This window comes from Balaenoptera physalus (genome assembly GCF_965194825.1).
Source record: "Balaenoptera physalus genome assembly, chromosome: 16".
Lineage (NCBI taxonomy): Eukaryota > Metazoa > Chordata > Mammalia > Artiodactyla > Balaenopteridae > Balaenoptera > Balaenoptera physalus.
This window is the reverse complement of record NC_138898.1, coordinates 10,932,579-10,952,013: the sequence shown is the minus strand read 5'-3', so window position 1 is coordinate 10,952,013 and position 19,435 is coordinate 10,932,579. Positions and strand designations below refer to the sequence as shown.

The 19,435-nt window shown below is 42.2% G+C and overlaps 1 protein-coding gene across 1 annotated transcript; it reads left to right on the top strand.

The window, feature by feature from the left end:
• Positions 1 to 1,691: 1,691 nt before the first annotated feature.
• PARD6B (par-6 family cell polarity regulator beta) lies at positions 1,692 to 19,091 on the top strand. The gene is made up of 3 exons (XM_082431754.1): positions 1,692 to 2,190; positions 6,822 to 7,044; positions 16,058 to 19,091. Exons 1-3 carry the CDS (start codon positions 2,125 to 2,127, stop codon positions 16,885 to 16,887), a joined length of 1,119 nt encoding a protein of 372 aa, XP_082287880.1. The 5' UTR covers positions 1,692 to 2,124; the 3' UTR covers positions 16,888 to 19,091.
• Positions 19,092 to 19,435: the final 344 nt, after the last annotated feature.

The window sequence follows — 19,435 nt, the reverse complement described above, 5'->3', positions numbered from 1 at the left end:
AATACCTGGAGGCACTCCATAATTTTTAAGAGTATTAAGGGGTCTTGAGACCAAACTGCCATGCCGCCCCATCACAGCACCACACTTCATTTCCAGTTTAGCTTGAGTCACATAGTAGGTGCTTTTGAACAGGGGGTAGAGAAGGCAGTTTTATTCTTACTCAGCTTGGGATGGGATCCTTTCCATCTGGACTTCCACCCAAAATGGCCAGAAAAACTTTAAATTCCCCCACGAATATTTGGTGGACTGAACCCCTCAGGGGGAAAGATGGGTTTCTCGCCTTTGAACACAGGTGGGGTAAAGTTAGTATGGAGAAATCACCCTGCTCAGCTCCAGCACCCAGCAGAGACATATCTGAGCAGCTGCTAGGAGTCAGGTAGGTGCTACTGCTCCACAGTGAGCAAAGCAGACGGGTCCCTGCCTTTTCAGAGCCGTCATTCTCGGGCAAGAGCAGATTACTCCCAAAACACATGGGGAAACCGGAACTTGACACAAGTGCTGGGAAGGAGGGGTGCAAAGTGTGAGGAGGGATTGGAGGCATGAGATAAGGGGAGGAAGCCTCGGGGGGACTCAGGTGGAATGCAGCACCCTAACCAGATCTTCTTGGCCATTTCAGGTTAGAAACCTCCCCCCGCCCCCCCGCCGGCCCAGGTCCAGCTCACAGGAGGGTTCCACAGCTCTTTGATGAGCCGCAGTGCCATGAAGAGCCCCCTGCAGGTGGGGGGGAGCGTTGGGGGTCTCCTCCTCACCTCCCCAGCATGGCCAGTGCTGAAAAGGGCCCCTGGGAGAAGAAACCCAGCCCTGGGGCATTTCGAGAGGAGTCAAGTCTTTTGTTATCAGGGACATAGCTCGGTCATTCCACTGGGGGGAGGGGGACAAAGACAATCTGGAGGCTGTCATTGGTGGACACAACGAATAGCCCAGAAACGGCTGGAGGGAGAGGAAGACTTCAGAGGTTAAAAATAAATTAAACAGAAAAGAAAAAAAGAAAGCCCTGGAGGGCCGGTCTAGAAGTACTCGGGGAAGCCGGACCTTCGAGGAGCCATCCCGAGCGTCTGCCCACTTTCCCTCCCTCCCAGCGGCCACTCGACCCCATGGGACTTGACGGACTGCAGAAAGAGTCTCTACCAACAAAACTAAGCCAGTAGAGCCCTGAGATTCTTCCCCAGTGACTGTTGCAGAGGCGGGAAAACTTGAATTTTGTAATCAGAGTTGCAGCCAGACCCCTAAACGACGCAAATGGGTGGTGGAGGGGCATAGTTGCACGCTGCAGCATCCCAAAGTGGAAGGGAGATAAGGGGTGGCAGAAACCTAGCAGCCCCACCCCGCCTCCGCACCAGCCGGGCCTCGCCTCCCATTCCCCGGCGGCGCGCGAGCCGGGTCCGGGGCAACCAGGCGCGCGCCTGCGCGTGCGCAAAAGGCCCAGCCGCCCTCGTCTCCAGGTGCGCTCGCGCTTCCGGCCGGCCTCCCCGGGGCGGAAACTCCAGGGCCTGCGCATGCGCTTTCCAGCTCTCCTGCTAGGTCGGGAGAGGAGGTCCACGGCTTCAGGTGATCCCGCCCCTCCCTCGCAGCGCGGGACCAATCGTACGGCGGCGGGCGGGACTTTCGAGGAGGCGGCCCGCCCACGCGCTGCGCGAGGCGTGTATCGATTGGTTGGCGCTGGGGGCGCAGGTGCGCGCTTCCCATTGGGTGTGGGCGGAGCGCGAGCCGCCGAGGCGTCTACGGAGGCTGCAGGTGAGCGCGCGCACGTGCCGCGGCTCCCGCCCGGCTGGGGTGCGCGCGCGCGGGCTCGCGGGGGAAGCGGCTGAGAGCTAGGCTGCGGCGCCTGTCCCCTGTGCTCCGCCCCCTCCTCCTCCTTCGCCGTCGCGGCCGTCGCCGAGGCCCGGAGGGAGGGAACCGCGTTCCCGCCCACCGCGCCGCCAGTCTCACCCTCGGTACCACCGCGTGAGGAGCCAGCCAAGCGGAGCTCTGCGCGGAGACCCGAGCCGCGGTCGCCCCTCTGCAGGTGCCTGTGAGGAGGCGCCTGGGCCGCAGCCGAGTCCCGAGCCCGCCGGCCGCACACTCGCTCCCCGCGCTCCAAGGGGCGGCCCGGCTGGAGGAGGCCGTTGCGGGCCAGGCCTCAGGATGAACCGCAGCCACCGGCACGGAGCGGGCAGCGGCTGCCTGGGCACCATGGAGGTGAAGAGCAAGGTGCGCGGGGCCCGGGCTGGGCGGAGCGGCCGGCTAGATGGGGACCGGCAGCCAGGGCCTTGAGGGGGGGTGCTCCCGGGGGAGGCCAGGGGCTGGCCGGGGACGGCCTGAGAAGCTGCCCGCTGTCTGGGACCGTGGTGGGCGCGGTGGTGGGATTTGGAGGCAGGAGATGGTGCATAATACGCTTGCTGTGAAGAGGACGAGCGTGGGGGGTTGTGTCTGCTCCTGCCCCAGGTAGGGAGGAGACCAGCTGAGCGCTTAATCTACCTCTTTAAAAATCATTCCTGTTCAAGGATGAGGGTAAGGGCCGAGGTATAGCCGAGGAGGATGGGAGGCGTTTGAGCGCAGCGTGGTACGAAAGGTTTGGAGGAATTCTACCTCCTGGCCTGAGTAAAGAGTATTTGGAACACCCGTGTTCACAAAATGTTACCCCTTTCTGTGGCTCAAGGGTGCATCAAGTGGTGAAGGAGAGAGCCCAGGGAACTCAAGAGCCCTTGTAAAGTTAGCTTTGCTTCCTGCTTAGAGATTTTTCTAGCACTAACTTTGGTATGCATTTAATCTATATTTTAACACTATCGCCTTCCGTTCGAGTAGCACTTCACAGTTTGAGTCTGGGTGCTCTCTTCATTCCATCCTGCTACCTTTTCACATCAAGTGTTTTCACTCTTGACCAACGGTATGCCAATCTGCTGATAATTACGTCGGTATCCACTGAATTCCTAAATTGCAGGGCTCCCTGAGCGGGACGGTGTATAGGGATTAGTGAGGGAATGCTTTCCAACGGGGGTTTTGAGATGGAATTTGAAGATGATCGGCGGCCACGGGAACATTTTCAGCAAGCATTTCATGAATCGAAGAGCCAAAGGGGACTTAGATAATCTAGTCTGATTCTCTGAGAAGACGGGGGCTCAGAAAGCTTATGACTTCGACGAGCTGTGCTTTTTATGACAAAACCTTAAAACCCTTTTACAAAATAAATTTTAGGCTTTATAGAATAGAAAAGAGAGGACACGGGCTGGGCCCTGAGAACATTGAAAATAAGAGTTGGGAAGATCAAAACACATGAAAGAATAGGAGAAAAGTAAAAGCATATCAACTTTAAAAATAATGAAACATCATTGAATGTAAGACTACGGGGTGGGGTAGGGGGGAGAATGCAAAATCCAGGAGTGATTTTCAGTGAAGTAGAGTAGGGAAGGCTCCCTGAAGCCTGTGGGTAGAATGGTTTTTATTATCTGGAGTTGATAAGCAAAGTTCTGTAAGTTGCTGTAACTGAGATGATCACATCAAGAGTATCTGCATTCATTTTTCACATTATTTTAAAATGTTGTTTTCGACTTGTGTATCAGGATAGGCACTAGTTAAGAAACCCTTCTGCTTAATAAGAATAGAAATGTAGTTATAGCAGTTTCATGAATATGCTGTTTCCTGTGTCCTCCGTGGAACTGCCATAGCAAATTGAAGTGACACGCTTGAACTAAGGGTTAAGATAACTCGAAATATATAGAGCTTTTCCTCTAGCAGTATAGTGGTGGTAGTGGTTCCGTGCCCAGTGGTTGAACCTTCTCATGGCATTTCTGTTATAAATCTAGTTTGGGTTTGTGGGAGTTGAGGTTAAGAAAAGAAAGACATTTATGATGTTGCATAGTCTTAAAATTCAGTTTGTGGTCCTAATCTTGGTAGCAAGTATTTAATTTTTTTATCATAGGAAAAAATGAGTAGGGATTCTAGGTGTTCTGATAAATACAGTCAAATGGTAATCTATCTCTCAGACTAGGAAACCTCGAGCCCTTGGGGACTGGAATTTCAGGCTTTCTGCCCTTCTCTTCTGTCAACTGATTTGTGAATCTTTCCCATACTACCCATTATATATTTGACCTGCCATACTGGACTTCTGGTGAACCGTGTCTCTTAAATAGAATCAAGGCATTCTGAGAACCTGCATCTCATAAAGTGTGGTCCCACTAGTGTTCTAGCTGCTGATAAATAGGCACAGTAGAGGTGCTGTTTCTAGTGTGTCAGTGACACCTTATGTTTTAAATATATATTTATTTTTAATGGATTAGATAAAACACTTCGCATCTCTACCATTTAAAAAATATTTGGACAGATGTGTGAAACAGTACTTCCTTTTTCACTGCTTTGGTGATATCACAGCTTTTTACAAAGCTGGTCGCTAAGAGGTTGTAACCACAACTTGGTGATGTACAGATCCACGTTTCAGGATTTCTTTTTCTTCTGCATAGAAAACAGTGTCAACGTCATATCTTTGCTCATGGAAGGGGAAAATGGTACAAATAAAGTAATGGATAATGCAAATATAACTATAGTTAAGTTGTGATACCGGTTACCATGTGACTTTTCTTTGGTAACTGATTTATCTTCCTGTTTCTCCATAGTTGGAAAAGCTCTTAATAATCAAGGTCATGTCCTTTAATAACCTTAGGTTATTAAACATTTGGAATAGTCTTTGAGCTGTACATTTCCTAGTTATTATTCATGGGCAAACAATATTAAAATTAAGTTTTCATTTCTACAGTGTACCAAAAGATGCTGGGAGACAGGTGTCCATACACATTCTGGGTGACCAAGGCAAACTAGACCAGGCTAAAAAAGGTTATAATAGTTGTTGATTGGGTCTTAATGTTATCTCTATTTTAGTATTTTTCTTCATGTAGTAAAAAGTTCTCTTAATCCTATTGTTTTGCTGCAAGAAGCATAACAATTTCTCTTTTTTTTTTTTTCCTGCTAACATTGCAAAAGGGCACATCTACTTGTGAAGCCATACAATTTTCCATTGTTTTTATCATAACATTTAAGCAAGAGAAAAAAATGTTGAGCAAAGAATTTTTATCCACAAGCTTTAGCAAAAACATTGCAGCCCTAAAATATTCAATTATTAGATGTTACTCCCATTCACCAGGGGAAGTAATAAAACCCTGAGATGAAGCAGAAAGCACTAGGATGTTGTGATACCAGAATAAAGAAAATGGAGAAGAAACTATGACTTTTTATAACATCATAAGACTAACTCTGATATGAAGGGTGTTCCCCAGTTATTATTTACTTTGAAACGTGAAGGTGTGACTACACTTTTTGAGCGCTTTAGGTATGAGTCACCTTATTTTCTTGACAGATGTTAGTGTTTATGTTTCAGGAATGTGTTTTGGAAACTTTTAATTTGTTAGAGGTAAGAAGTGGTTTTAGTAATTTTTTAATTTAAAACTAGTGAGTAGTGTGGGTATAAGCAAGGCAGATGAACTTCTTCGAGATAGCAAAAGCAGTGAGTTCAGAGAGACCATGGGATCCTTAGGGAAGTGAATTGACACATTTGTAACCTGCTCAAATTATTCTGATAGAGACTTTCTCTGCAAGATGCTTAAGGCTGTCTTAGTGGTACATTAGTGTTTCTTGCCAATAATAGATATTTAGAGGAAAAACGAGTTCAGTGGTCAAACACATTTGGCAAACATTTGTTTAAAAACTTTTTTTTTTTTTTTTTTTTAATCAACCACAGGACTTAACTGAGCCTTTAATATCTGGTCTCCACAGTGATTCCTAAGAGTGTAATTATAGTTATGTAACATTTCCCAAACTTGTGTGACTGGGGCACTTTTTGCGGAAGGCTGATGAATCTTTCTTACGTTTCCACATTTGAGGAAATGCCATGCTAGTCGCATGGTTAAGTCATGGATCCTGTTTATTATGGACTAGATGAAGCCAGTCCTTCGTGCTGAATAAGAACCACTTAAATAATTTGGCATTTGGAAGGCAGAGGTGTGAATCTAGAGTAGGGAAGCAGACCTGAGAACGAGAATTGTGGAGATAAATATTGGGCATGATGGAAGTGTCGTCCTCCCTGTTTGTGCGATCCCTTAATGCCTTTCAGATAGCTATTCTCTTTCCCCACTAATTGCTGAGCTCTGGTGCAGGCCTGAGCCTTTCATTCTATGGGGCCTAGCACTGTGCCAAGCATGTAAACACTTTTGCTTTAATTGGAGAGTTGTAGGACATATATTTAATGTATTGGTAAAGCTGCGTGTTTTTTTTTAAGATTAACATAGGGAAGACACTTCTTATCTCTAGACCTGTTTCTTGTATGATATACCTCCATTTGTATCGTACCTTAGTGCCAAGAAGCTCAAAGTCCTTTTTGTATATGTTGCTGTTAATTCTTGCCACTTCCTGTGAAATTGTAATTCCTTTTATGGGGGAGGAAACTTAGATGCTTTTTGCTACCAGTCAAAATAAAGACTTAGGAACATCTTTGTTACCCCATGGCCTGAGTGAGGAGCAGATACTGCTGTCAGGATCTGGGCTCCAGACAGGGTTTGTTTGAGCTGAGTCACTCTGCAGGACAGTCCCCAGTGAGGCCTGGGTACCCCAGGGATTAAGTTGAGCTTGCATCTCTTGAAGGGAATGCCCTTCAGAGATGCAGCAGTGAGCAGACACATTCCTGTGCCTTCCTTATGTTGTTTTATCGCCTGATAATGAGGTTTCTGACAATAGACTGTGTTATTGGAACTGTCTTCTTCGTTAAGGGAAATAATACTGTGCCTGTGAATTTTTCTGTCATGCATTTTAAGATTGGATCCTGTTACCTTTTTTAAAATTAATATGTTTATTTATAGTTTGGAGCTGAATTTCGTCGGTTTTCACTGGAAAGATCAAAACCTGGAAAGTTTGAAGAGTTTTATGGATTACTGCAACATGTTCATAAGATACCCAATGTTGACGTTTTAGTAGGCTATGCAGACATTCACGGAGATTTACTACCTATAAATAACGATGATAATTATCACAAAGCTGTTTCAACGGCCAACCCACTGCTTAGGATTTTTATACAAAAAAAGGGTAAGTAACAATGTTTAGAAAAATTGTTTTAGAATTAGAAGTTGTTTATTTTCCTCATTGATAGGATACACAGAATTCACTAGAAATTTAATGAATAGACATTTTGTGTGAATCTTCTTACCATATTAACTAACAAGTGAGTTAAGACATCTGTGATATTATTGGTTTAATTGACATCTTTACACTACACTAAGTATACTTTGGAAAGATTGCGGGGTTTTTTTAAAATTTATTTTTATTTTATTTTTGGCTGCATTGGGTCTTCATTGTTGCATGCAGGCTTTCTCTAGTTGCGGCGAGCGGGGGCTACTCTTCATTGTGGTGCACGGGCTTCTCATTGCGGTGGCTTTTCTTGTTGTGGAGCACGGGCTCTAGGGGCGCGGGCCTCAGTAGTTGTGGCTCACGGGCTCAGTAGTTGTGGCTCGTGGGCTCTAGAGTGCAGGCTCAGTAGTTGTGGCGCACAGGCTTAGTGGCTCCTCGGCGTGCGGGATCTTCCCAGACCAGGGATTGAACCCGTGTCCCCTGCATTGGCAGGCGGATTCTTAACCACTGCACCACCAGGAAAGTCCGAAAGATTGTGGTTTTAATTACTTTATAACCTCTTAGATTTTTTTAAAATGGAAATTAGGAATTTATTGAATCTTCACTTTGTTGAATGGAATTTTGTCCATTCAGAAAGATGTGGTAGAAAGAGTATGACTTTGGAGTCGGGGAAACATTCTACTTTTTTGGTAGCAACTAACTTTGAAATACTGTATGCACCACTTAATAGGTACCTGAAGGAAAGCTGTTTATTCTTCCTGGGTCGCAGTGTCTTTATCTATAGAATGAACATACTATCTCATAGGATTACTAGGAAGTTTAAATGAGCTCAGTGCAGTGCTCTGGCATGTAGTATGCCTCCGGTGAATATTTTCTTTCCTTTTAAGGCATTTTTCACAGAAATAAAACTAGTGAATTATCTGGAAAATCAGAGAGCAAGTCATTATTTTGGAAGAATGTAAACATTGATATTGGTCTTGCAAAAGAACATTTTAAAATAACCACTCTATATGGCACGAATTGAAATGTATTTTGAGCCCTAAAACTTTTAACTTTGTGGCCTCCTCCGTGTGTGTGTTTATCTGTGTCTGCCTGTAGATGGGCATGATGTGTGCCATTTATTCCTTTGTCTTTGGTAAATGAAGAGGTTTGGAAAGGCAACATGAGAGCCACAAGCCCAGTACTGGTGGGATAATCAAAGCCTTACTGTGTTTGTAAACCAACCCAGAAAGCAGTTTGAGAAAGTGGGTAGAAATTACCCTTGAAGGTGAAACTTTATTTCCAATCAGTTGATAAGCATTGGACCACTCCTAGGGCTTTGAAATTCCACTGATTGTGTATCTTTGCTTCTGGGTTTGGAGGAACTAAAGTCCGCCAACAAAATAAACCTCCAAGGGTAGGGTAACATATCTGTATCACTTGACTATTTACGAGATACTCTACAGACACCCAAATTTATTTTCCCAAAGACCCCTAAGATGGATTTCCTAGGTATGTGACAGGGGTGTGGTACAATTAGAGTGTTACTTCAGGAAGACTCATTTGGCTGTTCAGGATGAATTGGAGTATGCAGCAGTCTTACAGGAGAGAGCAAGGAGCAGGGGGGTGAGAGATGCTGAGAAGCTGCCCCGGCAGGGGACCAGGTGAGGAAGATAAAGGGGAGGATCTGAGAGTCACTACGCTCCCCCCTGGATGGCAGAGGGTTGAAGAGGAGTCCAGAGGAAATTAGCTTTCTGGATTTGAGCCTGATGGTGCCATAAAACAGGTACAGTCTGGAAGAGAGATTGACTTGGAAAGAAAATTGGTTTGGTTATAGGCCAAAAAAGCTTATCTGGCTGGCGAGTTTCAACCTTGTCCTGTAGGAAATCAGAAATGATGGGCTGGAGCTCAGGGTGGAAATCTAGAGGCTGATCAAAGAGCTGAAAGTCTGCAGAAAAGTGATAGTTGAAATTTTTGGGAGTGGACATTAGGGCTAGCTGAGATGAAGAGCAGGGATGGTTCTGAGAAAGCTATGTATAGAATGTTGGAGAAGGAAGAGGAGAAGACAAAACATTGGAGTGGAACTTGTCATTTTAAGCAGAATAATTTAAATCATTATTGTTGAATAGAAGGCCTGTCTTGTTAGCAGTTGTAATTTTCATTACAAATTTGCTGTTTGGAACATGTATTTAAATATAGAATGACTATTTTTAAACTACTGCCATCTGACAAAACTTGTTGGATTATCCCCTTCCTTAGAAAGATTATAGGTGTTGGATTATACTACCACATGTTTTTGTTCCTGGACTTGTAACACTTACGTGATCACAGGATTAATCCTAACATCTTTTAAGGGTGGTTATCTTCTGCTATTTCCTTTTCAAATATGTTTAGATGTAAACAGAAGTTTTCTATGCTGTAGAGGTAAATAACCAATACAATTCATAGCCCTTAGGATTTGATGTAGAAATAGGCAGTGTGTTCAACAGAAAATTTTTGTTTTTAAAAATGTAACTTTGGGACATCCCTGGTGGTCCGGCAGTTAAGACTCCACGCTTCCACTGCAGGGGGGCACAGGTTCAATCCCTGGTCGGGGAACTAAGATCCTGCATGCCACCCGGTGCGGCCAAAAAAAAAAAAAAGTAACTGTAATACAAATATGACTTAAGCAAAACATGAAAAGTCAGTCAGTCGATTCATTCCTGCTGAAAACCCTCCAGTGGTTTCCGTTGCATCCAGAATAAAATCCGTCCTGACTTGTGCCCCACAGCGTCTCCTTCCTCCATTCTCCCACTCCCACCTCGCAGCAACCACACTGGCTTTCTTTCTGTCCCTAGGACTCAGCGGGCTTGCTGCCGTCTCTGTGCTTCTGCACTTGCTGTTCCTTCTGTAAGGAACGCTTTTCCTGCAGCTGGTCCCATGGCTGCCTCCTCAGTTCTCAGCTCAGATGACTTTCTCAGAGGGGCCTCTTCTGATCACCCTAGCTAGAGCCCCCCAACCTCCACCTTTACCAGATTACCCTCTGATTATTTAGGTAGAGTTAACACGTTTGTTGTCTGTCTTACAGAGTTACACAGTGCCCTGTAGTTCGTGATGATACTTTTTTTCTTTTAAACAAAGCTCAGCAGATGCTTAAGTAGAAAGCTGATTTTACTTAAACTTTAATGAACATTAAATTCAGGAAACTAATGTAAAACATGGCATTAAGTACAGTTACATTTTCTTGCTTAATTACAACACATTTTCTGTTTTACTGGCCTGTTGCTTCCAATTTAGGAACCAATAGGGCAGCAGTTGCACTTGATGTGGCACCAAGCGATATTTTTAAAAGACAGATATGAAAACGATTTTAAATTTTAAAACCATGTGACCTTTTAAAATCTGATACCCTCTACCAAATAAAGCTTCTTTGAAGTGAAAGCTCACAATTGAAGGCATAAACCACTTCATAGCTTGAACTCGGGGGTAGCGTCGTTGCATATCTTGAAAAGTTTTATGTTTTACAATAATTTATTGTTAGAGTAAAAAACCCAGACTCTATTTCCAGGGCTGTTATTGTGGAAGCAAAAACAAAACAAAAAACCTGATATTTTAAAAGTTACTTTCGCAGAGGATCCTAGGGCTTTTGCCAGCCCCCTCCCCCTGTCAGAGTTTAGAATTTCCTCACTTAGTTGAGGGAAAAAGAGAGTTTTTCTTCTCTTGTTGTTCAGGTGGTTATTGTATGGTAAACAATCTCAGAAAATATTTAAAGGTTGCCCCTTTAGAAAAAGTACTCACTCAGGTCATTCCTGTAGGTTTGGAATGCAGCCAGGGAAATGTGTATTTTTTAAAAGCCCGTTGTGATGATCAGCCAAGTCTGAGGCCCATTGACCTGCACGGACTTCTCGCCAGATCTGATCAGAATACCTACACCACAGCTTCTTGCTGTGTCACAGTCTGTTTCTGTGTGCCATCAGACAGACGCATTTGCATCATGGGTTTATTCGAAGGAGTATGTTGGAAACACCAGAAGGGCCTTGCTTTAAGCCTCATCTGCCTTAGGACATGGCCTTGTGGCCCAGACACCTGGAACTGGGCAGCCACTTAAACTGTCTCTTAGAACTTTACTGTGCATTGGATGTTATTTGGGAGATGTATTTTAAGGTTATATTTTAGTGAGTCAGGGTTTAATTTAGAAATGGTTTAAGGAGTATACATTTTAATAGTAAATTGTAAAAAATAGTTTAACAGAAGGTACGGCCCCAGAAATAAAAAAATTAAATAAAATAAAAAGAAGAAATTGTGGAGTAACAGCTCAGAATGTGATTCCAGTTGCTTATGACAGAAACCTGGGTGTCGCCTTTGACACATACCTTTTTTTCAGTCACCAAGCCTATTAAAAATGTGTTCTAATTATTTTTCAAACTTATTTCCCCATTTCCTGACACACCTTTTTATTCAGTCACCTGGCCTATTAAAAATGTGTTCTAATTATTTTTCAAACTTATTTCCCCATTCCACTGCCTCTGCTTCAGGCCAGGTACCATCCTAAATTACCTGCAGTAACCTCCTGTCTTCCCCCGCAGGTCCCTTCTCCAGCTTGCAACCAGAGTGAGCTTTGTAGAAAAGCCAAAATCCTTGGTTTTCTTCCCTTTGCCCTCAGGCTGAAGCCCGTAATCCTCCCCGCTTCCCCGGAGGCCCTGTCTGTCTGCAGGGCCCTGGCTGCGACTGGGCTCGTGCTCCTCCTCTTCTCTCCCCTCCCACCCTGCCTTCTCACTGTCTCCTCCCACGACCCCATCCTGCCCGTATTTGTTGTATCTGCACCTGGAAGTTCTTCCCTCCCTTCTACCTGATTAGCTACTGGTTTGTTTTCCAGTCTCAGTATAAACCGCACTCCCCAGAGAAGCCTTCTTTGCCTTACCCTGCAGACCGGCCGAGTTCCCACTGACAAACTTCACAGCTCTTGGCACCTTTGTAATAAATAATATAATGGTTTCAGGTTCTTTGTTAATTGCCGTGGCTTTTAGTCTGTAAACACCATGAAAGCAAGCACCTTAGCTGTTTTGTGCACTGGATCTGCAGCACATAGCACGATGTCTAGCCACATAGTAGCAGGTGCTTCTTAAGTATCTGGCAATTGATTTTTCTTATATTAGGAAGTGAAGGGATCTGCAGGCTTTGAATATTGCTTTAAGTGATGTTTAATCCTTTTAAAGTTGCCACATCTATTTCATTTAACCATTTTGGATTAGAACAAGTGTTGGCAAACTCAGGCTTGCTGGCTGTTTTTATAAATAAAGTTTTCATGGAACACAGCCATGATCACTCCTTTCTGTATTGCCTGTGGCTGCTTTTGCAACAGAGACCGTATGACCTGCGATACCTAAAATATTTACTGTACTACAACTCTACAGAAAAAGGTTGTCCACCCCTTGATTAGAACAGTTTCAAAAATTATTTCATTTTTCCCTGTCTTCCTACTGAACTTGAAATGGGTCATAATCTTGAACTTTCTTGATGACTCTACCATGAACTGTTAGAGTTTTGTTACTGTACATGGATGCTGCTGGGATTTATATAACGCTTTGTTTTGTTTGTTTGTTTTCAGGTTTGCTTTTTCTTCACTGTAGGCTTTTATTTTTTGTATCTGTGCCTGCCACTCACTAGTGGACCCTTACCCCTGACTGTGACTTAAGACTCTGAACTGAGGAATGAGATAACCAGGGTTTTTTGGAATTAATGTTTAAAAAGTAAGAGGCTCCGAGGGAGGCCCTTCAGGGCTCCCTTCCTCTGTGAGTAAAGCACAGGGGCTTTTTGTGTGTAAGGAAGTGAGACATCCAGTTTGGCTGTTTGGCGGCATTCCACGGGTAGATCCTTGTCTGTTTCGGTGAGCTGAGATTGTCAGGCTTGGGATAGGTGAGGTTTCACTGAGCCTATATCACATACTGTTGCATAAGCCTGGGTTTATACAAGTGAAAGGTTGCCATGAGCCAGGATTCCAACGTTCCATCTCTTTCTGAGTTTTGTACTTTGACAGACATGCTCAGGTGGAACGTCAGCCCTGTTCCCTGTAGATGTTCACCTTTACACTTTAAACCGACACCCTGCACCCTGGCTTTCTGCCAAAATATTTCTTTTCCCAGTGGCTGAAAACTGATTAGCTAGATGGGAGAACAAAGGTGCCTTTGTACTGGGGCACATTGCTTTTGAGAATTTAGCAGAGAGCATTCAAACAGAGTCTGGATGCGATGCCAAATTATGCAGATTTGGGGGGTTTCTTGGTCAGGTTTCCCATGAATAGGTATGTAGGCAGCTTAGTTTTGTTCTCCTTTTGTATGGTCTGGAATTTCCCATATAAAAATTGTGTGGGCTTTCTTAATTGATTGTAAAATGAAATATACAACTTTGAATAAACACATTCAGTAGAAGATCATTGTTGATAGATTTTTGGCTACATTTTGCCCAAAAGATTCTTTTGTCAGTCCATTTATTTCCCAAGCCAAATTATAAATAAATTTCTGTCTTTGTAAGAACACAGTGTAAGTACTTTCTCCATAAATGAAGCAAAATTATCCCCAGGGGGGGAAATGCCCCAAAATCAGGTACCACTAGGCTTTTTTTTTTTTGGTTGTGCTGGGTCTTACTTGTGGCAGGTGGGCTCCTTAGTTGTGACATGCATGTGGGATCTAGTTCCCTGACCAGGAATCAAACCCGGGCCCCCTGCGCCAGAGTCCTAACCACTGCGCCACCAGGGAAGTCCCCAGGTACCCCTAGTCTTGTACATTTATCTGAAACTAGCTTTTGAAGAGTGTTCAAGCAGCACTGAGAAAAGAATACTGAGGTTCTCCAGGCTCTGACACACAGTGGACATTTAACATTCACTGTGTGAATTGAACATGTACGGTATTGGCCTTAGTAAGAAAACCTGGGGCCTTCTGTACCTTATTTTGTACCCTTAATTTCCTGGTCTATAAAGTAAAGGTAATAATACTTACCGATAGGGGGGCTGAGAGTCGGGTGACAAGAGACTACAAATGGAAGCCCTGTGCAGACACAGTCTAGTGATGTTACTGGTCTGTAGCAGTGATTGAGACTAGGACTTTAAACTAGTTCTTGGGATGGTGGGGGCACTTTTGTCTTCTTTATTCTTACTAAATATTTTTTTCATCCTTGGAGATTGTGACTTTTTAGTTTATCCCCATTCCAGTTATTTTTGAAATCTGATTTCACCTTTTATGCCTGCTGTTAATTCCGTTTCCTCATCCTCTGATGAGATGTGTTGTTTGTAGACTGTCTACCTGCAGCTGTGGGATTTAAGAAGATCTAGTTTTAGTGCCCTGTTTTCCCTAGTTTACATCAGAGATTATAAATTGCTGGCTTGAAGAATAAATTCAACCCCCAGATGTTATTTGCTCAAACAGGTTTTTGTTGTTATTTAATTAGGTGTAGGCATTTTAAAATGGGAAGTTTTTGTTTTTTTTTTTTAACCTAAAAAAACAAGACTCTCTGACAAGTTGGACTGTCCACACAAATTCCTACAGTCCGTGAAGAAAAGCTGCCTGGAGCGAGAAAAGCCATTTCATTAAATGGGGCAGGAGCTCTCAGCTTTGCCAGAATCCTCACCCCTCCCTGTTGTCTCTGTCTTATACCTCAGCCTCTTTCAAAAGTGGGAAAATGAAAGGTTAAGAACTCCTCCAGAAAACTGAGGGAGAGTGTATTTGCAGAAGACCAAAATTCCTGTGTTCGATATGTATTCATTTAATTACATTATCATTTTATGTGTATTATCCATTTCGTTTAATTACAGGCAGACCTCAGATATATTGTGGGTTCAATAAAGCAAATATCACGATAAAGCAAGTCACATGAATTCTTGCACAAATTAAGCGTGTAATAGCATTATGTCTAAAAAAATACATAACTCAATTTTAAAATACTTTTTTGCTAAAAAAAATGTTAACCATCACCTGAACCTTCAGCAAGTCATAATCTTTTTGCAGTAGTGATGTCAAAGATCACTGATCAAAGCGCATCGTAACAAGTATAATAATTTAAAAGTTTGAAATATTGCAAGAATTAACAAAATGTGACCCAGAGACACGAAGTGAGCAAATGCTGTTGGAAAAATGGCATCGGTAGACTTGCTTGGTGCAGGCTTGCCACAAACCTTCAATTTGTAAAAAAACACAATTATCTGCGAAGCGCAGTAAAAAGAAGTCTGCCTGTACACTGTCTGCCCGGACTCTAATACAGGTATTTGAGCTTCAAAAGTGTCCAATTTTGTGTCATTGAGTCAAATATGATAAGCATGCAAGCTGGAGGTGTTTAAACAAACATAGGGAAAATACAATGTAAATAACTTGTTTTAAATGGTGTTTAAGAATGTGTGTGCGAGGGCTTCCCTGGTGGCGCAGTGGTTTAGAATCTGCCTGCCAATGCAGGGGACACGGGATCGAGCCCTGGTCTGGGAAGATCCCACATGCCGCAGAGCAACCAGGCCCGTGAGCCACAATTACTGAGCCTGCGCGTCTGGAGCCTGTGCTCCACAACAAGAGAGGCCACGATAGTGAGAGGCCCGCGCACCGCGATGAAGAGTGGCCCCCACTTGCCACAACTAGAGAAAGCCCTCGCACAGAAACGAAGACCCAACACAGCCATAAATAAATAAATAAATAAATAAAAATTAAAAAAAAAAAAAAGAATGTGTGTGCGAGGCTTATCAGAATTTCATCTGCCATATTTAATGTTGTTTAAGTCATTGAGCTTTATCAAATTTAACTTCAACTTTTGGTAACTTTATGGTGAATACTCGAGAGGGCCACCTATTGGGTTTTTCTAGTATAGCATGTCTTACTATTACACTACATTTTCAGCTGATCGGAACAGGCTGATATTTAACGAGTTTGTTTATGTACCAAATATATTTGAGTTATCCTTTCTGTACAGATTCCACTATAGATAAATGGGCGTTTATACAGCATTTCTATAATTATTTTATTTTATTTTTAAACAGAAGAAGCAGACTACAGTGCCTTTGGTACAGACACACTGATAAAGAAGAAGAATGTTTTAACCAATGTGTTACGTCCTGACAACCATAGAAAAAAGCCACACATAGTCATTAGTATGCCCCAGGACTTCAGACCTGTGTCTTCTATTATAGACGTGGATATTCTCCCAGAAACACATCGTAGGGTCCGTCTCTACAAATATGGCACTGAGAAACCCCTAGGATTCTACATCCGGGACGGCTCCAGTGTCCGGGTGACACCCCATGGCTTAGAGAAGGTCCCAGGGATCTTTATATCCAGACTTGTGCCAGGAGGTCTGGCTCAAAGCACAGGACTATTAGCCGTTAATGATGAAGTTTTAGAAGTTAATGGCATAGAAGTTTCCGGGAAGAGTCTAGATCAAGTAACTGACATGATGATTGCAAACAGCCGCAACCTCATCATCACAGTGAGACCAGCAAACCAGAGGAATAACGTCATTAGGAACAGTCGGACTTCCGGCAGCTCTGGCCAGTCTACTGACAACAGCCTTCCTGGCTATCCACAGCAGATCGAACCGAGCTTTGAGCCAGAGGATGAAGACAGCGATGAAGATGACATTATTATTGAAGACAATGGAGTGCCACAGCAGATCCCTAAGGCTGTTCGTAACACCGAGAGCCTGGAATCATTAACACAAATAGAACTCAGTTTTGAATCTGGACAGAACGGTTTTATTCCTTCTAATGAAGTGAGCTTAGCACCCTTAGCAAGTGGCACAAATACAGAATTTGAAACGCATGCTCCAGATCAAAAACTCTTAGAAGAAGATGGAACAATCATAACACTATGAAACCATCGCGTTTGAATGTTTTTTGAGTGAGGACGCCATGGAGACTTGTAAATTTGGCTAGTTTAAAGCATATATACCTCTGAACCAGTGATCTGGGATAGGCATGAAAAAAATATATTGCAAGTTTAAAATGTTATTAAAATAGTAGTTTGATAATTAATATAAACTTCGGTGGGTCAGAGGTGAATTTAAGTCTAAAACGAAGGGGCCTTTGCTAATGAAATGATGTGCTTTTGCTATTTTGTCTATAGAGAACTGGATGTTAGAGCACATTCCCAGAACTACACATGAGGACTAGATCATTTCTGTTTGAAGTGGTTGCATATTTAACCTGCTGTGCAGAGCCTGGTTAATTTTTCCTTTAACTATGTATTTTCTAATTCTAATGTGAAGAAGTCTGAGTCTATCTTTCGGTACTTTCGGACCTTGGCTCCTATATTCCCCATGTTGTATTTTGATTTTTTAATATTGTTCCTCTGTTGCTAATTGTAGCGAGTAATTTTTTCAAATGCTTTTTTTTTTTTTTTTTCCTAATTTCTAAGAAATCAAATCAATGGACTGTTTTTAGGGGTTGCTTCCTAAGTTATAAGGCATTGAAGCTATGTTCCTGAATTAAGAAACTCTAACAGTTGTTCAGGTCCGTGTTTGCCCATCTTGTAGCTTTCATATTTACAAACTCATTGCATTTGGGCATCACTTACGTTGTGAAAGGCAGTTCCGTGGACTCTGGTGATATGGGAGACTCTCCTGTAACCTCTTCTTGTCCTCATTCCACATCTCATTAGAAATCATTCCTTTTGTTGTTTGTGTGTATATTTTGTTTGTCTGCCTTTTTACTCTTTTAATGTATCTGAGTAGTGTGAATTATTTTCGTTAAAAAAAAAATGCACCCAAGCTAAGAGATTTTTACACACAGGACAACCTTGTGCACTTTTTATATGAAAATTTTGGGTTTTCCTTAATGGGATTTCTAGGAACACTGCCTACACTTTATGAAAAGTATGTCGTATTCACCTTTGACAGGTAGAGTGTACCTCGATTAATTTTATGAGGCTATTTATTACTTTCCGATGCATCCACTTAGCAAGGTAAGAGTAAGGCTGCTAACTTTTGTTCCTTGCCTGGTTTCATTGTATGGAGGTGCACAGGCACTACAGTAGCTTGTATATAGAGACTAAGAATAGTATGAACTACATGAGTTCCCTGTGACTTATGGATATTTCTCTCAGAGTTATTTATTGATTAATTTTATGCTAGGGCTAGAATGGATACCTTATAACAATTGTGTGCTATTAAAACAATGAAGAATCAAATGACTCCGTTTTGAAGGATATTTTCTCTATATGGTAAAAGTATATGAAGTAAAGTTGATTAAATGAAGCTCGCTTGACTCAGAATACTTCAGTGTATTTTGTTCACATTTTACCACTAAACATATAATCACTAAACTGTTAACTGCACAACATTATGTATAATACAGTGTACTTTTTGTTGAATTCATTGAAGTTCTTCCAGTTATATAACCACTATTTTTTAATGGCATTCCAGGTTTAACATTCTGTTGAGTTCTATAAATTTGACTCTTGAATGGCAAAATGTTAATAAGTAGAAGGTTGCATTTCATTTATATTATACGCGGTGCAGGGCTTCAACATTTTAAGTAAAAATACTTTCACATACTACCTCTCTCTCTTTCTCTCTCTTTTTTTTTTTTTAACAAAGTTTTAACATCAGAACTTTTCTCTTAGGGGAAGAAATACTTCAGGGCTTGACTTTTTGTACAACTTTTAACTGTAAAATACAGATTTGTCTTGTATGTATTCATGAAAATGGAAATCAAAGCTGCTAGTGCTTTTTAATTATCCCGCTAAGGGTATATGTCAACGGTCTTTTCAACTGGATCTCTCATTTAAATTATTGGTGAAAGAATTGATTACTAGACGTATTGTAAAACCAATAGATCTTGGTTATACAATAAAATGTCAATTCATTGGTAGTCTGAATTATTTAAGTGTCCCTTATTAACAAAAATATCAGTGGATTCAGCATAAAATTTTATAGTACTAAATGTCAAGCTAACTGTGAATTTTGTTCTGTATCTTAAGTAAATTTATGATAATGTTCTCAAGAGCTATCAACAAAATATATGTACTTTTGTGAACTATGGATTTTCTAATTAAATTTTACATGCAACATGATTTTTACATGAATGCTACTTTGTTTAAACTATCAAATGTCAGTATTTTACTACAATTTTATTATAAAATGTACATTATCACTAAATGAGCTTTGATTTTAAAAATCAAATTAGCTTTAGTTGTATATTATTTTTTACAAATAAAGATAGACTTGTATAAAGGCTACTTTGTTGTCTGCAAATATATGAAAAGTCACCCAACAAATATTTACCAAGCACCCATTACAGAAAATGGGTAGGGAGAAAATTGCTAAGTTATAACAAGATCCTGGCTTCCTTAATTTTTAAAAGATCAACACCAGGAATTTCTGGCCGTCCAGTGGTTAGGACTCCACGCTTGCACTGCTGAGG